Genomic DNA, 21,320 nt, shown 5'->3' with positions numbered 1-21,320 from the left:
ATCCCATCCTCAAAGTTTGAACGCATTCGAAGAACTCAAACCTCTCAACGATTAAAGCATTCCCTCTTAACAATTAACACCAAATGAGAAAACATCACTGTACTATTTTGAGTCATCATAATTGCAAAGAACAACTAAATTAGCAAAGCTTTGCATTAGCAAAAGACCTACTACAGTCCTAATAAGCTGAACAACAAATATCACTGTCATGCCCAGGAAAATGCTGATCGCCACTTTGGGGTCAGGAAGTAATTTCCTCCAGGCCATTTTGGCCAGTGATCCTGGAGCTTGTGTTTGTTTGTTTGTTTGCCTCTTCTGGGCATAGGGCAGGGGTTACTGGAGATGGGGGGGAGGTATTTGTGAATTTCCTGCATCGTGCAGGGGGTTGGACTACATGACCCTGGAGGCCCCTTCCAACTATGATTCTATGGTTTAAAAAGAACATGTACAAGCCACCAATGGTCATCGAACCCATCAACCCACTCACCCCCACCCCCAATTCTCCTGCATTCCTATATTTAATCTTCATTTATTTCACTTTTGGGAGAGAGGTGGAGGAAGAATTGCACTTATTATGAACATAGAAGTAAAGCATTTCTCCTGCAAATTAGGTACATGTTGCTAGAACCAATCCTCATAGTGTCTGCAAATTTTCAGTCAGAGAGGGTATTTATTACAGAACTACTGTGACTGAATCTGCACACAGTAAGGGGACTGGTGTGATTGCACTTAGGAATTCAGTGGGTGCAACATGGCAAAAAGGAACAATTGGATCCAAGCCAACGAAACTGAGAGACCAGGTAGGTGGGAGACGCTTTGATGAATGGAACTGGAATGGCACTTTGAGCAGGCTTCAAGCATCACATCTTCTTGGATGTATCTACCCCTAAACCTACCAACTAACCCAGCTGAAATTTCAACACACTCATTTGTATACATGAGTAAATATCACAGCCTCATAAATAGATCTAGGATTACAATGTGAACTGATGCAAAACATTCCAGGAAATTGCTGCACAAGTACTGGTGGCACCTAGGAATTTGAAACAGGTTGTTCAGTCCTGATTATGGGGAATGGGGGAGGCAGTTTCTCACTGGAGATTTTAAAGCTAAAAGGAGCTATACCAATATCTGTAACACAAGAGCTTTAAACATGTCTACTCATGGGGCAGAGAATTGTATACTAGTTCAGGATGACTTAGACTACAATCTGACTACCACCTTTGGTCTATCCAGCCAAGATTCTGCAGTTACCGGTATGGTGTAGTGGTTAGACTAGCACCAGGAACACCCCACCACTCAGCTATGAAGTCACCCACTATCTCTCAACTTAATCCATCGCACAAGACTCTTTGGCTGGGGAGGGAACCAAGCACAGTGATATGATTCTTCTTGTTAGAATTAGTAGATCTGTTATTAGCCTCAGACTGACATGTCAGCATCAGCTTTGGGAGCTGCTTAGGTGCTGGTTGTATATCATTGTGCCAGTGCAGAAAAACTAGACCCAGTAAGTGTGGAAGAACAGGAAATGGGCATCTTGTTATTAAGACATGTTAACCCACGGGCTGGGAAATCAATATGCCCCCTCAGCTTATCAAAGAGGCACTAAAGGATATTTAGGCCATTAAGCAGCAATAACATGAAATAAAAAATGCAATCTCTCACCTCACTGGTATTTCAAATATGCCATTCCATTTTATTTTTCAGGTACAGTAAAAATAAATAGTCCATAACCGTATTGGTTTTAATAAAAGCAGGTATATGACAGAACAAACAATGAGAAATTCAGGACCAAGGAAAAACTGACTCTCCCATATATCAGCTTTGCAAATAAGCCCACAAAACGTTATCAAGGCTAAGGATGTCCATATACCTATATCGGATCTCTATGACCTTAAAAAAAAACACCCTCATCAAGTTTCCTGGCCTGCCCACAGGAGAAGCTGTGCTTTAATCAGCAAAGGAAAAGTAACCAGGCAACTGGTGAAGTGTCAGTACTGGAAGATTTCACAGGCTAGCAGGCCAGCCTAGTAAGCAGTGGGCGGGTAGATCTCCTTTGACTTCAAAGATGCCTAGCTAGCTGGGAAAGCAATTTGGCCAAATACAAGAAGCAACACACTCCAATACTGATTTCTCCATGTTGTTATAGATATCATAGAGAAAGTTTTAAAAGTGCCAACCTCACAGTAAGCTGTCATTCATTTCTACCCAGAATACAGTTTCCACTTTAAGAGGACACTTTGGAGAAGGGAAAAAAGTGTATGTTTCAAATCACATTTTAATGATGAAAAGTAAGATAATGAGAAGCTGGCAACTGTACAAAACAGTCTAACAAAGCCAGCTATCAAGTGTGCCTTGCTTGTGACCATCTCCCGCTTGGACTGTAGGTTGGTTCAACAACATAAGGAAAACTGAACTTGTAGAATGATACAGCAAAAACATACTGCTCGGTCTTCTCTGTTCAACCAGTGTTGAATAATTTAGGAATCATGCTGGCAGCCTCCTACTGAACAATGGCTAGGATCCAAAACGCCCCACAACTTGTGCTTCTCAAACAGTAGCAACCACACTGCTTTAGGGACCAAAGGGTCTTTCAAAAACAGTTTTCCATATGAGTGTGGAGCTCTACACTATAAAGAAGAAGGGGGGGGGGGGAATAGCCAAAAATCCCACTGGACCTGTCCAAGCCTCAAGAAGCTTTTGGGATCCCAGCCCAAGTTTACAGGGAAAGCAAGATCCAGCCTGTCCATTGTTCAAAATCTGAATTCGTTTGTTGTACATAATCATAATCAAGAGAAAAGAAAGCAGTTCTTTATTATTAAAATGTCATAAAGGGTATAATATCTCAAGGTTTTCTAATCAAATGTTAATGACAGATGCTTTCTCCCCAAAGAGTCTGCTTTGCTATCTAAATAAACTCTGCTATTATAAGAAAAAGTGATAATGATGTGGAGTGTTGAATCAAGTTTAGATAAGAGTCACAGTAATTACAATGTCATTGCAGAGCGTCAAGAACAACTGTATTCACCGGTATAGTTCTCTAATTAAAAGAACAGGAACATGAAAGAATAAATACAAAAGTCTATGGCAGATCTATAGTAATTTTTTTAATGGTTTGTTCTCAATACATACATATATTAAAGATTTTTTAATGTGTCAACCCCAACAACAAATCCAGGAAATCAAAGACCCATTTTACCCCAGGCAAATTGATGGAAAGCCTATGATTGTTAAAGATACAGAAGAACAAGCTTTCCTCAGAAAGCAGCAGCATGGTTTCTTCACAAGAAAATCTCATTTTGACAGCCTTCCTGATCTCTTTGAGAGCACAAACTAACATGTAGGCAGGGATGATTCGACAGACAGCATATTTTTTAAACGTCCCAAAAGCCCTTGACACATTCTTAATAAATTAAGACAGCAGATTCTCTTATGAATCAGCAACTGGCTAAGAACAGGAGAGGCGAGAAATAAGGGGAGAAATGAAAGGAAGTAAACACTGAAGACCCATGGAATCTACACTAGAACTATGGGCACTGGAGTGAACACTGAAGACTCCACACCACTCAGACCAATGCAAACCAGGACACACCATGAACACCTTCAAAAGGACCTCCCCAGACTGGATAAAGGGGCAGCAAAATGTCATGTGAGACTTTCAAAATGTGCACAGTGGAGCACATTGGGACCAAAAATCCTAACAACACAGCTGTAAATATGGGCTCCACTTAGACCTTCAGGCTGCAATACATAACTTGATGAAAATGCCAAATTTAAGCAGAAAAGTGTATAGGGCTGGATCCAAACCGAATTCTCCACTAACAGAAGGGAAGCTGTAATTCCCCGCAGTTCTCTCTTCCTGCTGCAGACCCCTGATTTGCTCCCCAGGCCAGTCCTAAGGGTCCCCTGTCCCCCAGAAGCAGCATTTCAGGGAGATCAGTGGGCCGCAGTGAAGACTGGGAAGCAGGAAAGTTCTGTTGCACTGATGGAAATATCTTCCCTTATTGGGGTGGGGGGGAGGAATCAGAGAAACGCCAGGAGATGCACAAAGGTACCATGATGCAGCAGGAAAAGCATCTGCCTCCCAACACCATTGAACTTGGGACAAATAATCCAACACCACTGAACTTGGGGCAAAGTTCTGTGCCACGCTGAGCTTCAGAGACAACTGGAAACTGTGAGAAGGCTCACTATTTTCTAGTGCCATTTGAATCCAACACTGCATCAGATAAACTGACCATCCTTCTCCCAAGGCTATAGGAGATCACAGGCCACTCTGAACACATAAACATGAAGATGTCTTCTACTGAGTCAAACTCTTAGTCTATTTTCTACTCAGACTGGCAGCAGCTCTCAGGTAGAGGTCTTTCTCATCACCTGATCCTTTTAGCTTTATCATCACCTGATCCTTTTAGCTAGAAATGCCAGAGATTGAACTTGCCACCTTCTGCATGCAAAACAGATGCTCTACTACTGAGTCAAAGCTTGGCTAGGTGAATCCTTGGGTAGATCCAGCAGAAACAATTCATATCCTCAAGTGACATTCCCATTCTTGAACAGATAGATGGAAAAGAAAGCACTCCGTGTACCCTCACTCCAAGTGCTCTCTGTTTCCCTCCTTTTTTCCAAGGTTTACAAAAATGGTACCAGAACATCAACAGTCCAAATCGCAACGGCAGGATACGGCAAGCATTTGAACAGCACTTCTCCAACATTCCAAAACACAACTTATGTCAAAAAACCCACACACTTGACTATAGGCATTCCTACAATGGCATAAATAAAAATATGTAAATCCATAACAATTGCCACTAAAGAAGAAAAAAATAGCGTGTTTCCTCCAGACTTGGAAATGTGTGCAATTGAATTTGCTCTGTCTTACTGGAGTCCAAGAATGGCAAAACACTGACATCTAGTGGCCACATAAATGCAGCTTCCCCCACTGGAAATATACCAGTGTCAAATATTTAAGGTGAACTGGAAAAAAATTACATTTCATCTGGTGTAATTTAATTCATTTGGAAGTAAACGAACACTTTACTCAAATGTTCTGTGAACCCAGTCACTCGCAAGATTACACAGTGGCATCACTTCACTTCAAAAGTTACCTGTCAATGTATTTTGTTCAGTTAAACCCCTGAAAAAATATTTTCCCCTTTCAGGGAAATTCTGCCTCCTCTCCCCCCAAAAAACAAAGAAAAATTATCTTTTTTTGTGAAATTGCTATTTTTAAATTCTTGCTTACTGTCTTTCACCCCTTCATTAAGTGTCTTGACAGACTGCAAGGAAAAGTGGTCTCCTTGCATTAAATAGCCTTGGCTCCAATTCACAACAGAGCATCATATAGGCCTAGTCATACCAGGGCTCTTTTTGTAGCAGGTACTCATTTGCATATTAAGTGACACACCCCTAATGTGTCATATCCAGGAGGGCTCTTTTTGTAGCAGGTACTCATTTGCATATTAAGTGACATACCCCTAATGTAGCCAATCTTCCAAGAGCTTACAGTAGCTCCTGTAAGAAGAGCTCTGTAAGCACTTGGAGGATTGGCTACATTAGGGGGTGTGGCCTAATATGCAAAGGAGTTCCTGCTACAAAAAAAGCCGGCGGGACATAACCAAACTTCAAACTCCCCCAGCATTCCATTCCTGCGACTGGCTGACCCAATCTTGAGAAGTGGGCCCCAGACGTCATCTTCAGAGAAGGAAGAGAGGCTTCCCTCTGGAAGTTCCATTTTAGTTCATTCACTCACATCCACTTGAACACTGCTTCCAGACATTGCTTCACGATGCAGGCTTGGGTCCTAGGCACCTAGGCACCATATGCACAACAACACTACTCCTCCCCCTTCCACTGCAACTTGTGGTGAGCCCCAAAATGTAGTTCCAGAAGGCCAGAGGCCAGTGGACCTTCTGAGACAACATGTGGCCCTAAAAGAGAGCCTGTAAGAGGATGAGAGAAATCTCATGAAGTGGAAATCTTCTTTCAAGTGAGCAGAACTTAGACTTGCGCAAACTGTAGGGGAGGTAGGATCCAACCCACAGGTAGATTTTCCCAGATGCTTCAGTGGGAAAGATATTTCACCAACGGATGTTTGTGTCCTGGGAAATATAGGGTGCATCAGGCAACCGAAGAAGTGTGGGAGGGAGGGTGGGACGGAGGGAGACCCTTCTCTCTTCTCTTCTGACAGGTGGCTTGTCTCCAGAAAACCCACAGCCCTCCCAGTAATGATTTCAGGAACACGACAGGCATTCCCAAGCCCAATTGTGAGATAAGTTTAGAGAAGAAAGCCCAGTAATTTACTGGTGCACTGATCATCCAGTTCAAATCTCAGATCAGCTATGAACTTACTGGGTAGCCCCAGGTAAATAATTATCAGCTGCTGACCCATCTAACGTTTGGATCATAATAATGGCCTTCTTTGCAGGGCCGTTTTTAAGTATAACCATCTGAAGCAATGACTGACTCCGAGACACATGAAAATGTGGTACTGTGGCAACTCCTACACCGCCAGCATGAACACTCAGAAGCCAGTATAAGATTATAGAATGGATCATACCCGTTTTTCCATCTGACCTTACAAGATTCCCCTCCTCGTGACAGACCTCATCCCATACAAGTTTGGTCCACATGGGTCTCACAATCCCTGGTACACCTTTTTCAGTGCACAAAAAAGGAAGCCCTCCTTGCACTTTCACCAGTGGAAAAGTCTTCAAGCAATAAAAGCACTGTTTTCATTTTTAGCCTGATTGCAACCCTGAAAAAGGGGGGGAAATCTCTAGTGCACGCAATATTAGAGGCAGAGCCATATTAAGTGTAATTGTGAAACATTTGTAATCAGCTTTGAGTCAACTTGAAAACGGAGTCTCAAAAAGTCAATAGTGAATTAATACTCCTTAAAGATGCAGAAGTGTTTATATGTAGGTTGTTAGGCAATACCAAACTGTACATTAAGTTCCTGAATCAGGAAAACAGAATGCATCCCCCCCCCCAATTGTCCAACAAGTTGAGAATTCATTAAGCAGAATTTAAATACCCTTGTCTCCTCTAAACTCTAATAGATCACATGCTTCTACTACAACTTCATGCAATTTAGAGACAGTAGGAGAATACAATTCTTTGACCCAAGAGCACATTAATTTAAAGAGCTAAGCATTACTTTCACCCATATTCAAGTGCATGTTATCTTTAAAAAAGCGACCTCTGAGTGAGAGCCATTCTTTTGAAAAGTGTCAATCTAAATTAATCCTTACCAGTTTACGCCGCACCATATAATCTGTATAATCTGCAATCACTTTTTTTTTTAAAGTCACATAGGTCACCACATGTATTAAAAGCAACAAAATATGAAATTAAACTTTTCATGTACTCGGAGAGGGACCACAGTAAAGGTAGAGACGGCAATCCAAATAATAGCCCTAGCACTTAAATCAAATCTCGAATTATGAAGCAAGTATTTGGTCTCCCTGGTTTCCCAAGTATTAGGGTGGAGCAAATTCACTGTCTCTCTTTTATGCATTTCATGCAGTCTTTAAAGAGAGGGTGAAAAGGGCCTTAATTTTCTTTTCTAAAGCGAACAATAGCACAGTTTGCCTCCACAGCATAACTCTTGTACACTGCCAGATGTCTTTGGCTTCAAGCACAGCTGATTATACAGCAGTAAGAAACTGGCTACTTATTTCATCATAGTTAGGCTTTGAGACACCAGTATTCACAAAGTGGTAGTTAACTCCTCCTTTAGTAGTTTCAAGCTTTGGTGTAACAGAAATATTTTTAAAAGGCACTTGTCTTCCAAAAACAAAAAACACCTGCAAAAAAAGATCTTTCAGGATGTCACTTAAGATTTCCCACCTCAGGAATGAGACCCCCTTTTATGCATAACCATCTTGACACTTCACTTGATAACCTGAGAACATTGCATTTGCAAGTAAGGCTGTCACTGTATACACAATTAGAAGAAGAAGAAGAAGAGTTTGGATTTATACCCCGCCCTTCACTACCCGAAAGTGTCTCAGAGCGGCTGACAAACTCCTTTCCCTTCCCCTCCCCACAACAGACACCCTGTGAGGTAGGTGGGGCTGAGAGAGCTCTGACAGAAACGGCTCTTTTTCAAGAACAGCTCTTATCAGAACTACGGCTTGCCCAAGGTCATCCAGCAAGTGGAGGAGTGGGGAATCAAACCCGGTTCTCCCAGATTAGAGTCTGCGCACTTAACCACTACACCAAACATGTAAGATAGCTAACAAGGCCCTGGTCTTCAGTTCCAGTCTTCACTTCCAGGAGTATAAGAAAGGTTCTTTTTTGCATACCTCCTGCAGATGCACCGACATGTGTCCCAGCTGATCCTGGCGTCTTTCTACCATCTGCCTTTCTGCATGGATTTCTCGTTCTATTGCCTGAAGTCTTCTCTCTACGCGGTCAGACACCTTTCAAAACAAGAAGAAAAAGGGAAATCCAAAGAACTGAATTCTAATTAAATGTTATTATTAAAAGACTGAGGTAGGTGTGTGGGTGGGTGGAGATCACTCCAGATTCTTACCCAAAAAAAAGAAAAAAAAGAAATTCCACGTAAAAATCAAGTCTGGAACAGAATTCTCTATTTGCAAAAACTTCAACTCTCACAAAATGGGATGGATTGATTCCTATTAAAATATTTCCTGGAAAACTGGACCTATCCTGATCAGTGACCATTTATTACATGTTATCGATGCATATTCAGTGACTGAATGGATTTCACTTGAGTAGCTGAAGGCTAAAAACAATTATCTGTGCTCTGGTTACCTTCAGGTTGAACTATGCAACGTGCTCTGCAGGGCTGCTTTTGAAGATCGTTGACAAGATTCTAGTGGTTCAAAACCCAACAGCAAAACTGTTGGCAAGCAGGAGTCACAAGAATCACCTACCTTAAAAAATCTGCAATGATTTCTAAGGATAATTCAAAGCACTGGTGATTTCCTACAATTCCTCTTGGTCAGGAACCAGGGTACTTGAGAGGGCTGTGCCTTCACACATACAAACCTGGTCCTAATTCTCAGAGGCCCTGCTATGTGACTTTAGGATGCATTAGGGACAGGGCCTTTACTGCTGTATCTCACTAAAACTGTCAAAGTCTCTTGGTGTCTTTAGTGTACTGAGTGAAGAGATTTTCATTTCCCTAGGCTTTTTAGAAGAACTCCTTCCCTTTTTGATGTTTTACTTCCTATAGTTTAATTAGCTCTGACAAAACATTTTAAACTATTTTACATTGATAATTAGATCCCACATTTGAATGTTTCACATTTTCCAGTTTTACCTGCTGAGGAACTTCAATGTATGCAATGCCTTTTAATTTTTTTACTGCTGATTTTTATCTGGTGACATTTTATTGTCTCGTGGTTTCATAGAAACTTTGCAAGCCACCTCAAGAATATTTTCCAGAGAGACAGGGTACAAGTGTTCAAAATAAATAAGGTTCTATCACAACTGGGAGGAAAAATGAGCAGGAATTAATGAAGTCAGTCATCATCAAGGCAGGGTGCAATGATGTGATTCTGCTGTTGCACAGTCCAAGGGCACAGTGTAGTAACTGGTGCAAAGAATCTCAACTTTCGTAATAAGAAACAGATTAACCTCCAATGAATATGCAGACTTTAGAATATTTAGGCTAGAATGAAGCCAGTGAGGAATTCTAGCATGGAAAGGCATAGCAGTTAAGGGTGGCAGACTCTGGTCTGGAGAACGGGGCTTGATTCACCACTTCTCCACATGAAGCCTGCTAGGTGACCTTGGCCAGTCACAGTTCTCTCTCAGCTCCACCTACCTCACAGATGCCTGTTGTGGGGAGGGGGAAGAAATACGATTGTGAGGCACCTTGAGACTCCTTAAGGTACAGAAAAGCGGTGTATAAAAATCTTCTCTTATTCAACACTCCCCCCCCCAGTAATCAACAGAAGCAAAACAAGCTAGACAGATATAGACAACTTAAACTCAGTGTGTCACAAACACCTCTGCTCACAAAACTTATCTTTACCACCACTCCTCCTCTCTGCAGCCCCAGTTGCGTATGCACACATTGCTAGTAGGTGAACAAAAAATCTATTCCTGAGAGTCAGGACACCCATAGGGATAGTGTGGGATGCAAGAGATTTAGTGAGCAGAGGGAACTGGCAAGATCCACCTTGTGTGAATGGAAGTACTCTTCTGCCTGTGCAAATGGAGTGGTGGTGTTACCCAAATTAAGGTGTTACCCAAATTAAGGAAGCACCTTGCCAGAGGCAGAGGAGACCAGCTGAGCTCTGAGCAGGAGCAGGAGAGAGAGCTGTGAGAGAGGTGAGTGGGTTTCTTTTACTTGCTTTCAGCTGAGAGAATTCAGCTAAGGATATTTTGTGGGAAAACTGTGTTTAGCAGTGTGTGGAAGCACTTAGAGTTCTTGCAGAGTCCTGGCTGATTGAGTGTGGGAGAGGAACGGGCACTGTTTGACTGGGATTGCCTGTAATTGAGAGGAAGTGGAAGGGGCATTGTTTTGCCTGTGATTGAGTGCCTGGGTGAATTTGAATTTGAATAGCTGCTGCCTGACCTCTGCTGGGGGAGGCCTCTATTTAAGGAAGCACCTTGCCAGAGGCAGAGGAGACCAGCTGAGCTCTGAGCAGGAGCAGGAGAGAGAGCTGTGAGAGAGGTGAGTGGGTTTCTTTTACTTGCTTTCAGCTGAGAGAATTCAGCTAAGGATATTTTGTGGGAAAACTGTGTTTAGCAGTGTGTGGAAGCACTTAGAGTTCTTGCAGAGTCCTGGCTGATTGAGTGTGGGAGAGGAACGGGCATTGTTTGACTGGGATTGCCTGTAATTGAGAGGAAGTGGAAGGGGCATTGTTTTGCCTGTGATTGAGTGCCTGGGTGAATTTGAATTTGAATAGCTGCTGCCTGACCTCTGCTGGGGGAGGCCTCTATTTAAGGAAGCACCTTGGCAGAGGCACGAGCCTCTGGCACGAGCCGAAGGGTGAGCTAAAGGGCTCTTTGCCTGTGGCTCTTAGCCTAGGGACTCTTAGACTAGGGGCGCTGTAAGAAGCCCAAAAAGAGCCAGAAAGACAAGGCCCTAGGCTCTTTGTCTTTCCCGTAAAATAATTTGACTTGATAACAAAACCCACATAAATACCAAGGGTTTAAAAGGGGGATTATATTTATTTATTTTAAAAGAATTATGAAGCCAGAATGCCAGCAGGGGGTTGGGGGCTATCCAGTGTTTTGCACGGAGTGTCACATGTATGACTATCTGCCCACTGGGCAGAAGTCTTGGGTGTGTCCTCGGTGCAAGGAGCTCCTGGTTCTCAGGGAACGTGTGTGCTCCCTTGAGGCCAAGGTGGCTGACCTGGAGAAGCAGAGACAGTCAGCTAGGCACACAGAAAAGACTCTCGGGGACTTGTTAGCTTCGTCCCACTCTGGATCTGGCAGCCCCGCTGCTGTCAGGGAGCATGAGGGTCTAGGGGAAACAGGGCACCATGCTGAGGATAAGGGGAATGTGCCCTCAGAAGGGACCTCTTCCCCAGCTGGTGAGCGGCTCTCCTTTTGCACCAAGGAACCATCCCTGAGCAGGGTGGGAGGGGGGCTCTTGGTAGTGGGTGATTCGATCCTTAGGCAGGTAGACAGCTGGGTGGCGAACCCGCGTACTGACCGTATGGTGACTTGCCTGCCTGGTGCGAAGGTAGCGGACATTACGCGTGTTTTAGATAGGCTGGTAGATAGTGCTGGGGAGGAGCCAGTGGTCGTGGTGCATGTCGGCACCAACGATGTGGGGAAATGCAGTCGTGAGGTCCTGGAGGAGAAATTTAGGCTGCTGGGCAGGAAACTTAGGTCCAGGACCTCCAAGGTAGCCTTCTCAGAAGTGTTACCTGTTCCACGCGCAGGGCCGGAGAGACAGGCAGAGATCAGGAGTCTCAATGCGTGGATGAGACGATGGTGTAGGGGGGAAGGGTTCAGGTTTGTTAGGCACTGGGATACTTTTTGGAACAAGAGGGAGCTGTACAGGCGAGACGGTCTCCACTTGTCCCGAGAAGGAACCAGGCTGCTGGCACTTAAAATCAAAAAGGTGGCAGAGCAGCTTTTAAACTGAATATTGGGGGAAAGCCGACAGGAGATGAAAAGTCTCTGGTTCGGGTTGGCTCATCTGAGAGAGGTGAGGGGGTACCGGTTGCTTTTCTACAGGGAGGTGGATTGAAATTGTCCACAGAGGCCATGGCTGGTGACATGGACTGCCGGACAACGACTCGAGATAGCAAGAGGAAGGATGCAGGCTTAACTTGTAAGGGAAATTACAGCTGTTTCTATACAAATGCTAGAAGTGTCCGAGGTAAAATCGGGGAGTTGGAGTGCTTGGTGTCGGAGGGAAAAATAGACATTGTGGGTATTTCTGAAACTTGGTGGGATGAGGAAAATCAGTGGGACACAGTGATTCCCGGTTATATATTATATCGGAAGGATAGGGGGGGAAGGGTTGGAGGTGGGGTAGCTCTGTATGTCAGAGAGGGTATAAAGTCTAGAAAGATTGAGAGGCTAAGTGAATTGGATTCGCTTCTGGAAGTTCTATGGGTTGAAATAGGGGGGCCAAAAGGAAACTTAACACTGGGAGTTTGTTATCGCCCACCAGATCAAAAGATAGAGGAGGATTATAAAATGATGAATGCCTTAAAGATAGCAACTAGACAAAAACACTGTGTAATAATAGGTGATTTTAACTACCCACACATTGATTGGGTCAATATGTGTTCTAGTCGGGAAAAAGAGATTGAGTTTCTAGACACTCTAAATGACTGTGCTATGGAGCAGATGGTCACGGAACCTACCAGGGGAGAGGCGATCCTTGATTTGGTCCTAAGTAACACTCAAGACCTGGTGAGAGATGTAAAAGTGATTGCACCGCTTGGAAACAGTGATCATAATGTTGTTGAGTTCATCATTTGTACAAATAGAGAATTGGCCAAAAAGACTCACACAACCATTTTTAACTTTAAAAGGGGTAATTTCTCTGATATGAGGGGACACGTGGGGAGGAAACTGAAAGGAAAAGTAGAAAGGGTCAAAACAATTGGGGAAGCTTGGGATCTATTTAAAACTACGATCCTAGAAGCTCAAAAAATATATATTCCGCAGGTTAGGAAAGGCACAAACAGGTATAGGAAAAAGCCTGCATGGTTAACAAACAGAGTAATGGAGGCTGTAAAAAGTAAAAAGAATTCCTTTAAGCAGTGGAAAGCTAGTCACAGTGAGGCTGATAAAACGGAACACAGGCTATGGCAAATAAAATGCAAGTCTGAGGTCAGGCAGGCAAAAAGGGAATATGAGGAGCATATAGCAAAAAACGTAAAAACCAACAATAAAACTTTCTTCAAATACATTAGAAACAGGAAACCAGCCAGGGAGGCAGTGGGGCCCTTGGACGACCAAGGGGTAAAAGGAGTATTGAAGGATGATAGGGAAATGGCTGAGAAGCTAAATGCATTTTTTGCCTCCGTCTTCACTGTGGAAGATGAGAAGTGCTTGCCCACTCCAGAACCACTGATTTCAGGAGGGGTGTTGGAAGACCTGAGTCAGATTGAGGTGATGAGAGAGGAGGTCCTAAAACTGATAGACAACTTAAAAACTGAAAAATCACCAGGCCCAGATGGCATACATCCGAGAGTTCTGAAAGAACTCAAATGTGAACTTGTAGATCTCCTGACAAAGATATGTAATCTTTCCTTAAAATCTGCCTCCATTCCTGAGGATTGGAAGGTAGCTAATGTCACTCCCATCTTTAAAAAGGGTTCCAGAGGAGATCCGGGAAATTACAGGCCAGTCAGTCTGACGTCGATACCGGGTAAATTGGTGGAAACCATTATTAAGGAAAGAATTAGTAGGCACATAGATGAACAAAACCTATTGAGGCAGACTCAGCACGGTTTCTGTAAGGGAAGATCTTGTCTCACTAACCTGTTAGTGTTCTTTGAGGGGGTGAACAAACATGTGGACAAGGGGGATCCAATAGATATTATTTACCTTGACTTCCAGAAAGCTTTTGATAAAGTTCCTCATCAAAGGCTCCTAAGTAAGCTCAAAAATCATGGGATAGAAGGACAAGTCCTTTTATGGATCAAAAACTGGCTAGTTCATAGAAAACAGAGAGTGAGTGTAGGTGGGCAATTTTCTCAGTGGAGGGTGGTAAGCAGTGGGGTACCGCAGGGATCAGTACTTGGTCCACTGCTTTTTAACTTGTTCATTAATGATTTGGAGATGGGAGTAAGCAGTGAAGTGGCTAAATTTGCGGATGATACAAAGTTGTTCAGGGTGGTGAAAACCAGTGAGGATTGTGAGGCACTCCAAGGGGATCTGTCAAGGATGGGCGAGTGGGCGTCAACATGGCAAATGGGGTTCAATGTGGCCAAGTGCAAGGTGATGCACATTGGAGCCAAAAATCCTAAATATAAATACACATTGATGGGGTCTGAACTGGCAGAGACTGAGCAAGAGAGAGATCTTGGAGTTGTAGTGGATAACTCACTGAAAATGTCGAGACAGTGTGTGACTGCAATAAAGAAGGCCAATGCTATGCTGGGGATTATTAGGAAGGGTATTGAAAACAGATCAGCCAATATAATAATGCCCCTATATAAATCAATGGTGAGACCTCATTTGGAATACTGTGTGCAGTTCTGGGCACCACACCTTAAAAAGGATATTATAGCTTTGGAAAAAGTGCAGAAAAGGGCAACTCGAATGATAAAAGGGTTGGAACACTTTCCCTATGAGGAAAGGTTAAAGCGCTTAGGGCTCTTTAGCTTGGAGAAAAGACGACTGAGGGGTGACATGATCGAGGTTTATAAGATTATGCATGGGAAAGAGCAGGTAGAGAAAGAGGTACTTTTCTCCCTTTCTCACAATACAAGAACTCGTGGGCACTCCATGAAACTGCAGAGCGGTCGGGTTAGAACGGATAAGAGGAAGTACTTCTTCACCCAAAGAGTGATTAACACATGGAATTCACTGCCACAGGAAGTGGTGGGTGCTACAAGCATGGACGGCTTCAAAAGGGAATTAGATAAGCATATGGAGCAGAGGTCCATCAGTGGCTATTAGCCACAAGGTATAGCTAGGGGCTCTGGGGCAAGTGATGCTCTGTCTTCTTGGTGCTTGGGGGGGGGTCAACAGTGGGAGGGCTTCTAATGTCCTGGCCCCACTGCTGGACCTCCTGATGGCACTGGTATTTCTGGCCACTGTGTGACACAGAGTGTTGGACTGGATGGGCCTTTGGCCTGATCCAACATTGGCGTCTCTTATGTTCTTATGTTCTTAAATGGGCAGTCTCCTAATTAGTTAGAGGAATTAGCTTAAGGAGACAGAGCGAGAGGGGAAAACTAGGATTCTCTACCAATTTTACAGGGATTTTTCCCTTAAGAGAACTCTTCAAATAAACCAGGCAGATGTTCAACCTGAAAAGTTTTTATTAAAAGGAAAGAATAAAATAAAAATACACACACAATAAACGCACAGAGAGAGCTAGATAAGGCAAGGCAGAGTGGAAAGGGGGGAAACAATTTCAGTGGAGGGCTATAATTACCAGTCTTGAAGAAAGAGGTCCGCAGAGGTAGCAGAAAAACGACCAGCATTTCACAGAGAGAAGACCCAACGGATTGGGAATATGAGTATGGAGCAGACTACTGGGGAGCAAACTACCTTCTGATATAGGGCAAAAAGTGCCCTCTGGCAGGTATGACGTGTTTGCAAAAAAAACAATAACTTAATTAGCTTTCTGGAGAGGGACAAAAAAAGATAGGAGAGGCTGGATGAGTTTTTCTGAGGTTGACTAAAGCTGTGAAAGGGGCTTTATGACCCTGCAAGTACCAGACAGGAAAGCTAATGGGGTTGGTGAACAGAATTAAAAGTTGATTATGTCGCACTTAAATATGGTAAAGGTTCCCTTGCTCGAAAGCCAGTCGAATCCGACTCTAGGGTTGCGGTGCTCATCTCCGTTTCAAAGCTGAAGAGCCAGCGCTGTCCGAAGATGTTTCCATGGTCATGTGGCTGGCATGACTAAACACTAAGGCGCACGGAACGCTGTTACCTTCCCACTGAAGTGGTACCTATTTATCTACTTGCAATTTCTTGCTTTCGAACTGCTAGGTTGGCAGGAGCTGGAACTAGAGACGGGCGCTCACTCTGTCATGCGACAACTCAGGTCTCGAACTGCTGAACTACCGACCTTCCGCAGCCTGCAGTTCAGCGTCTTAACCACTTGAGCCACCGTTAAGTGGGTGCAAAGGAAGTAAGTTTGGACTTGATGAGATTAGTCCAAGGGTGATTCAATAGGTTTTGGGAGACCCATTGTCCTACAGTTATGCATCTCTCTGGGCCGTGGAGGGAACAGTAGAAGGTCAGCCACTCTTACTCACCTATCAAAAATACTTGCCTAGGCTTGTTTCTGACTGGCATCCATTTGTCATTTTGGGCCAGGCAGTGTCTCGCACTTATGATTTTTGAGATGATATTTTAGGAAGAGTGTTTATGGTTTTCTAGCTATAAACTACCCCTCAGCGAGAGGGGTCTGATTACTAACAGTGGATCCGTCTTCTTCTGCAGGTGGCTGTCTACCACCTTCAGAAGAATGAGGAGGCCATGATGTTTCAGTCCAAATGTCCCACCTAATGTTGTTAAAGCCCTTTAAGAACTAATTCAGGTGAATATGTTCTTTCTTCCTTTTGGTTAATTGCTTTGACAAACTTTTGTTGAAAAGAGACTAAGAGATGCATAAAATAAACCCTTTAGAGTTCAAAATTCAGGGATATAGAAACAGGGCTTCTTTTAGCACAGAATATCCAAAGCCCTGGTCATTACACTATTGATCCAATCTATCTAAGGAGATGCAGATGCAGAAATTTACACACATGCAATTGTTGCAGATTCAGCTGGGCATCTTTATCCACTCTACAATATTCATCTAGACCTCACTGGAACCAGTGGATGAATCTTTTTGATAAGAACATGATGGGCCACAAGTGAGGCTGAACTGGGGTCAAATACTTAGATTTTTGTGAAGCCGCACTTATATTCCCATACACCATTGCCAGGATTCTCTCATATCGTTTAAGGTTACACAGATAGTCAAACCATTATAGTTTCTCATTTCAAGCAATAAAACTATGACAGAATGAATCAGGGACTGCTCTAATATGATCAGAAGATTTCTTTGCTGTATTTTTCCCTTGCTGTATAGAAAGAGCAAACCCCTCCCTCTCACTTTAAGTACTTGCAGACACTACCCTCTAGTGGTCAGCATCATGTTATGTAAGCTTCAACTCTTTCTAAGCGTGTGTGTGCAGGTACACATATAGATGTAGCTATTTCTTCACTTCCTTTACAATAGTACGTTATTGAAAAGGCAATACTGATCAAAGAATGCAAAAATTTGATCCAGAATACGTTCACATGCAGTACTCTAGTATCGTACCACCTTCATCTAAGGCCTGGTAGAAACTTATAAATTGTTCTGATGATGCTTAAAAACAGAACACCTAATAAATGTCATCTCCTTCATTTCAGACATGTTTTTTCATAAATACATTCTGCCTAAGGATTCATTCAACTTTCTATATACAGTTTATAGTTTCTCAAAAGTCCACAACAAAGAGTCTATATTTTGTCTTTGGGCCAGGTAATGCACACAACAAAAATGGATTTCAGATTCTTCCAGATCCCAAATGCCATAGCGTCACATATATACTCAATAACCATATCCCCTAAATTAGTAGTATGGGCATTCGGATTACATGTGCTCATAATCTGTATGTTTATTTTAAGCAACTATGGCTGTAATCCTAGACACAGTTATAACTTTCTAAACCCTTTGACTTCAACAGATTTAAAAAGGGTTGGATTCTGCTTACAATTGCACAGATTTATCTATTCTAGTCAACATCTGAAGAGCAAAATACCATTATCTAAGTAGCTGGAGAAAGCACAAAGCATCCATGGGAAATGCACCATTATCTGTAGTTTGATCTATTCAATTCACCCTTTGGAAGACTAAGATACCATTAACAAATCATTCCTTCATTGCACCTTCTTCAGAATAAAGAAAATTAATCCAGTGGCTGGAAAGCCACCTTCCACTCCTCTGCTTTTAATTCCAGAGTAAAAGTTCTCCATAACCAGTATTTAATTGTGCTCGGGTAATCTGAAATCTGTACTAATAAAAGGATGTGCTCATTTATCTGTCTGTGGTACATATCACTTGTCAGGAAATAAAGCTAGGAGTCTCAGGCTGAGGTCTTTCACATCACCTCTACTCGATCCTTTTAACTGGAGACGCCATGGATTGAACCTGGGACCTTCTGCATGCCAACCAGATGCCCTGCCAGTGAGCCACAGACCCTCCAAGGTCTTCTTAAGCATGATACACACTGGAATAATACTTTAAAGGAAGCAACTGTACTGAAGTACTTAGAAGCACAGGAGAAGAATATGGCCAACATGAGTTTTGTGTTTAGCCCACTTAGTGTGCAGGTACAAAGCCCCTATAAAACAACAGTGCTGGCGCAGCTAGCTATGGAGGAGCAAGTGGGTGTGCTCTAGTCTTCTATAATTTAGAAGAGATGTGGGATGATACACCCCTTCAGATAACCTTCCATTAAGATTTTTGATCTCGTTTTTGAAAGTGAATTCATATTTATATCTACTCCAGAATGCTAATGGAGCATGCTAATGAAGCATGTTCATAGCCTGGGGAACTCCTACAAGATAATGACTCAGCCCTACCCCACCTTCTGGAGTAGATATAAATTACCTGCCTACCATTTTTTTCTTCTCACCTTGACACAGAGAGTACTCCATCGTTCTGTGTTATACCTCTGAGGATGCCAGTCACAGCTACTGGCGAAACGTCAGGTTCTACAATGCCAAGACCACGGCCACACAACCTGGAAAATCTACAGCAACTAATGAACTCAGGCCGTGAAAGCCTTCGACAACATACTGAAACCAGAGGGACATCTTTCTTACAACTGAACCAAACCACTGATTCCAAAGGAGAATGTGACCACCCCAAACTCTTTCCTTACCAGGATGCTTAGTGGTAAGAATCAGATCCAAATGGATCACTTAAGAGAAGAGGTTTATGTGATAGCTATAAGACTTGAAACAACTGATGCTTACTTACTTCAAGTGCAATATTCTCTGCAAGAAGGATGCAAATTGCATTGTTGAGAAATTGTTGAGAAATCCCTCTTCCTATTTTCTCTTTTGGAAAAAGAGTTTAAAGGTGTCAAGGAACGGATGATTAATCTACGATTACTGAAGGTTAATTTCCAATTTATCAGAGCCAAGTTACTTTTCAAGCAACATTACATGAAAGGCTGGCAAGCAACATTTTCAAAAGAAAAACAACAACAACCAATCATTACAAGTACTTAAAAACCTGTATGCTAGAGTCAAGGGCAGTTAAAAGCCTAAGCAGTTGTAACAAAGCAACAGGATTTGCGTAAACTGAAACTGCAGTCCATAGTGTGCAATCAATGGGGATTTCATTCAAAGAACTAAGAACCGGAAAATCCCAAAATGGCCCCAAGTGTAAAAATGTGAGGGGGGGGATTATATTTTAAACACATTTAAGGATGGGGGCCCACAGACTTTCACATGTGGCCACAGTCTACACATAGGAAGAAAGTTCTACTTTTCATATTCAACTGCAGGACACCAATTCCTGGCTTATCCTGCTTGGAACAAGCAATGCGGCAAGAGTTGTGTCTTTTATGGCATTTTACACCACACACTGTAGGATTCGGAAAATTTCTTCAAGCACACAGAAATGCTTCCAAGTGCACCAGGAATCTCCCATTTTCTTCAAATCAGAGCTCCTTACAGGGGGTAGCCATGTTGGTCTGCAGCAGAACAGTTAGATTTGAGTCAAGCAGCACCTTAGAAATCAGCAAGATTCGGGGGTTATAAGCTTTCAAGAGTCCAAGCTCTTGGTATCTGACAAAGGGAGTTTTGACTCTTGAACACTTACAGTCCAAAGATCTTGTTGGTCTCTAAGGTACAACTGGACAAATAAAACATCTCCTTAGAAGGTGTGTAAATTGGGTCCCAAGCTTCAGAGTTTCATGACAGCTTAGATGGATACCATAAAGAAGAAAGGTATCATCAGAAGCCCCGTGACATGCAAAGAAATTCCCAATATGGCCCTTGGGATTCTAGCCTAAATGGATTATTGCTGACAAAGTGAAATAAGCTGACATTATTTATTTTAAATATTTCTACTCTCCTTTCCCCAGTGCTCAATACTCCTTACAATGAATAAACACAAGAAAAACCCTGTAATTTTTAAAAGGGGGGGGGGGGGGGATGGCACATTAGAACCAAGTACTCAGTGGCAGTATAACAGCCAGACTTCCACTGCTCTTTCCAAACAACTAGTCAAATGGTTTCACAGACAGGTGGAGCTTACATGTGCCTACATTTCAAAAGAGAGGAACACAGATATATTTCATCATCCAGTGCATCAGAGCAAGCAGACAACATGGGCTGTATTCTCATTGCAAATCTTGTAACTGATGCTCAAAAGTTGACTGCTTCTGGTTTTGGCGGGCTGATGGCAGCCGTCTCTCCCGGCTCCCGGTTTACAAACCAGCGGGTAGAGAGGGGATGCGATCGTATGCACCCTCCCAGGACCTGAGGGATGGGTCCTGAGTCAGGGGGCGCTGAGTTTCACCCCCCCCAGGCTTGTTGCCTGGGGGGGGGGGCGTCCTTTTGCCCTGATGGTCTCTTCGCTGTGTTCCAGTATTGGACTAAGCTACGCACACCAGACCAAGCGAGCAGTGCTCAAGTTTTAATTAAGCGACTTACGAAATCGATGAACTGACGGATGAAGAGTGAGTAAAAGTAATGAAGCACCAGAGGGAAGCGAAGTTTATCCTTGCAAGCATGGGGAGGAGGTAGCCACGGACACCCCCCCTTTCCCCAGACAATGGAATTAATCACTATTTATTATTTATTTATTTATTTATTAGATTTGTACCCCGCCCTCCCCAACGGGCTCAGGGCGGCTACAACAGAGGCAATTGCCATACCAACAGTTAAAACAACATAAAAGCAATCGTTAAACAGTATAAAACAATCATTAAATAAAGTGCGGTGCTCTTGATGTTAAAGTTTTCTAATCCAAGATGAGTTCCATTCAACAACCTAACCTGACAACATACATTCTTCGGTTGACTAGGCGTCTGCTCAGGGCCAGCTCACCTCCAGATCTAATCCACCGTCGAAGATGGCAACTCGGTGGTGCTACAGTGACGGCGGCGGCTCCTATGCAAAGGCCTGGCGGA

General features: G+C 43.1%; 1 protein-coding gene across 1 annotated transcript in view; it reads right to left on the bottom strand.

Annotated features, from left to right (window-relative positions):
- Positions 1-21,320, bottom strand: part of CEP128 (centrosomal protein 128kDa) — a 334,110-nt gene that overhangs the window by 273,541 nt on the left and 39,249 nt on the right. Inside the window, exon 8 of the mRNA XM_015427028.1 lies at positions 8,310-8,426. Within this exon, the coding sequence (XP_015282514.1) occupies positions 8,310-8,426 (117 nt within the window). The remainder of the gene's footprint in view (positions 1-8,309; positions 8,427-21,320) is intronic.

This window comes from Gekko japonicus, unplaced genomic scaffold, assembly GCF_001447785.1.
Source record: "Gekko japonicus isolate JY-2015 unplaced genomic scaffold, Gekko_japonicus_V1.1 scaffold368, whole genome shotgun sequence".
Lineage (NCBI taxonomy): Eukaryota > Metazoa > Chordata > Lepidosauria > Squamata > Gekkonidae > Gekko > Gekko japonicus.
This window is presented reverse-complemented; position numbering and strand designations above follow the sequence as displayed.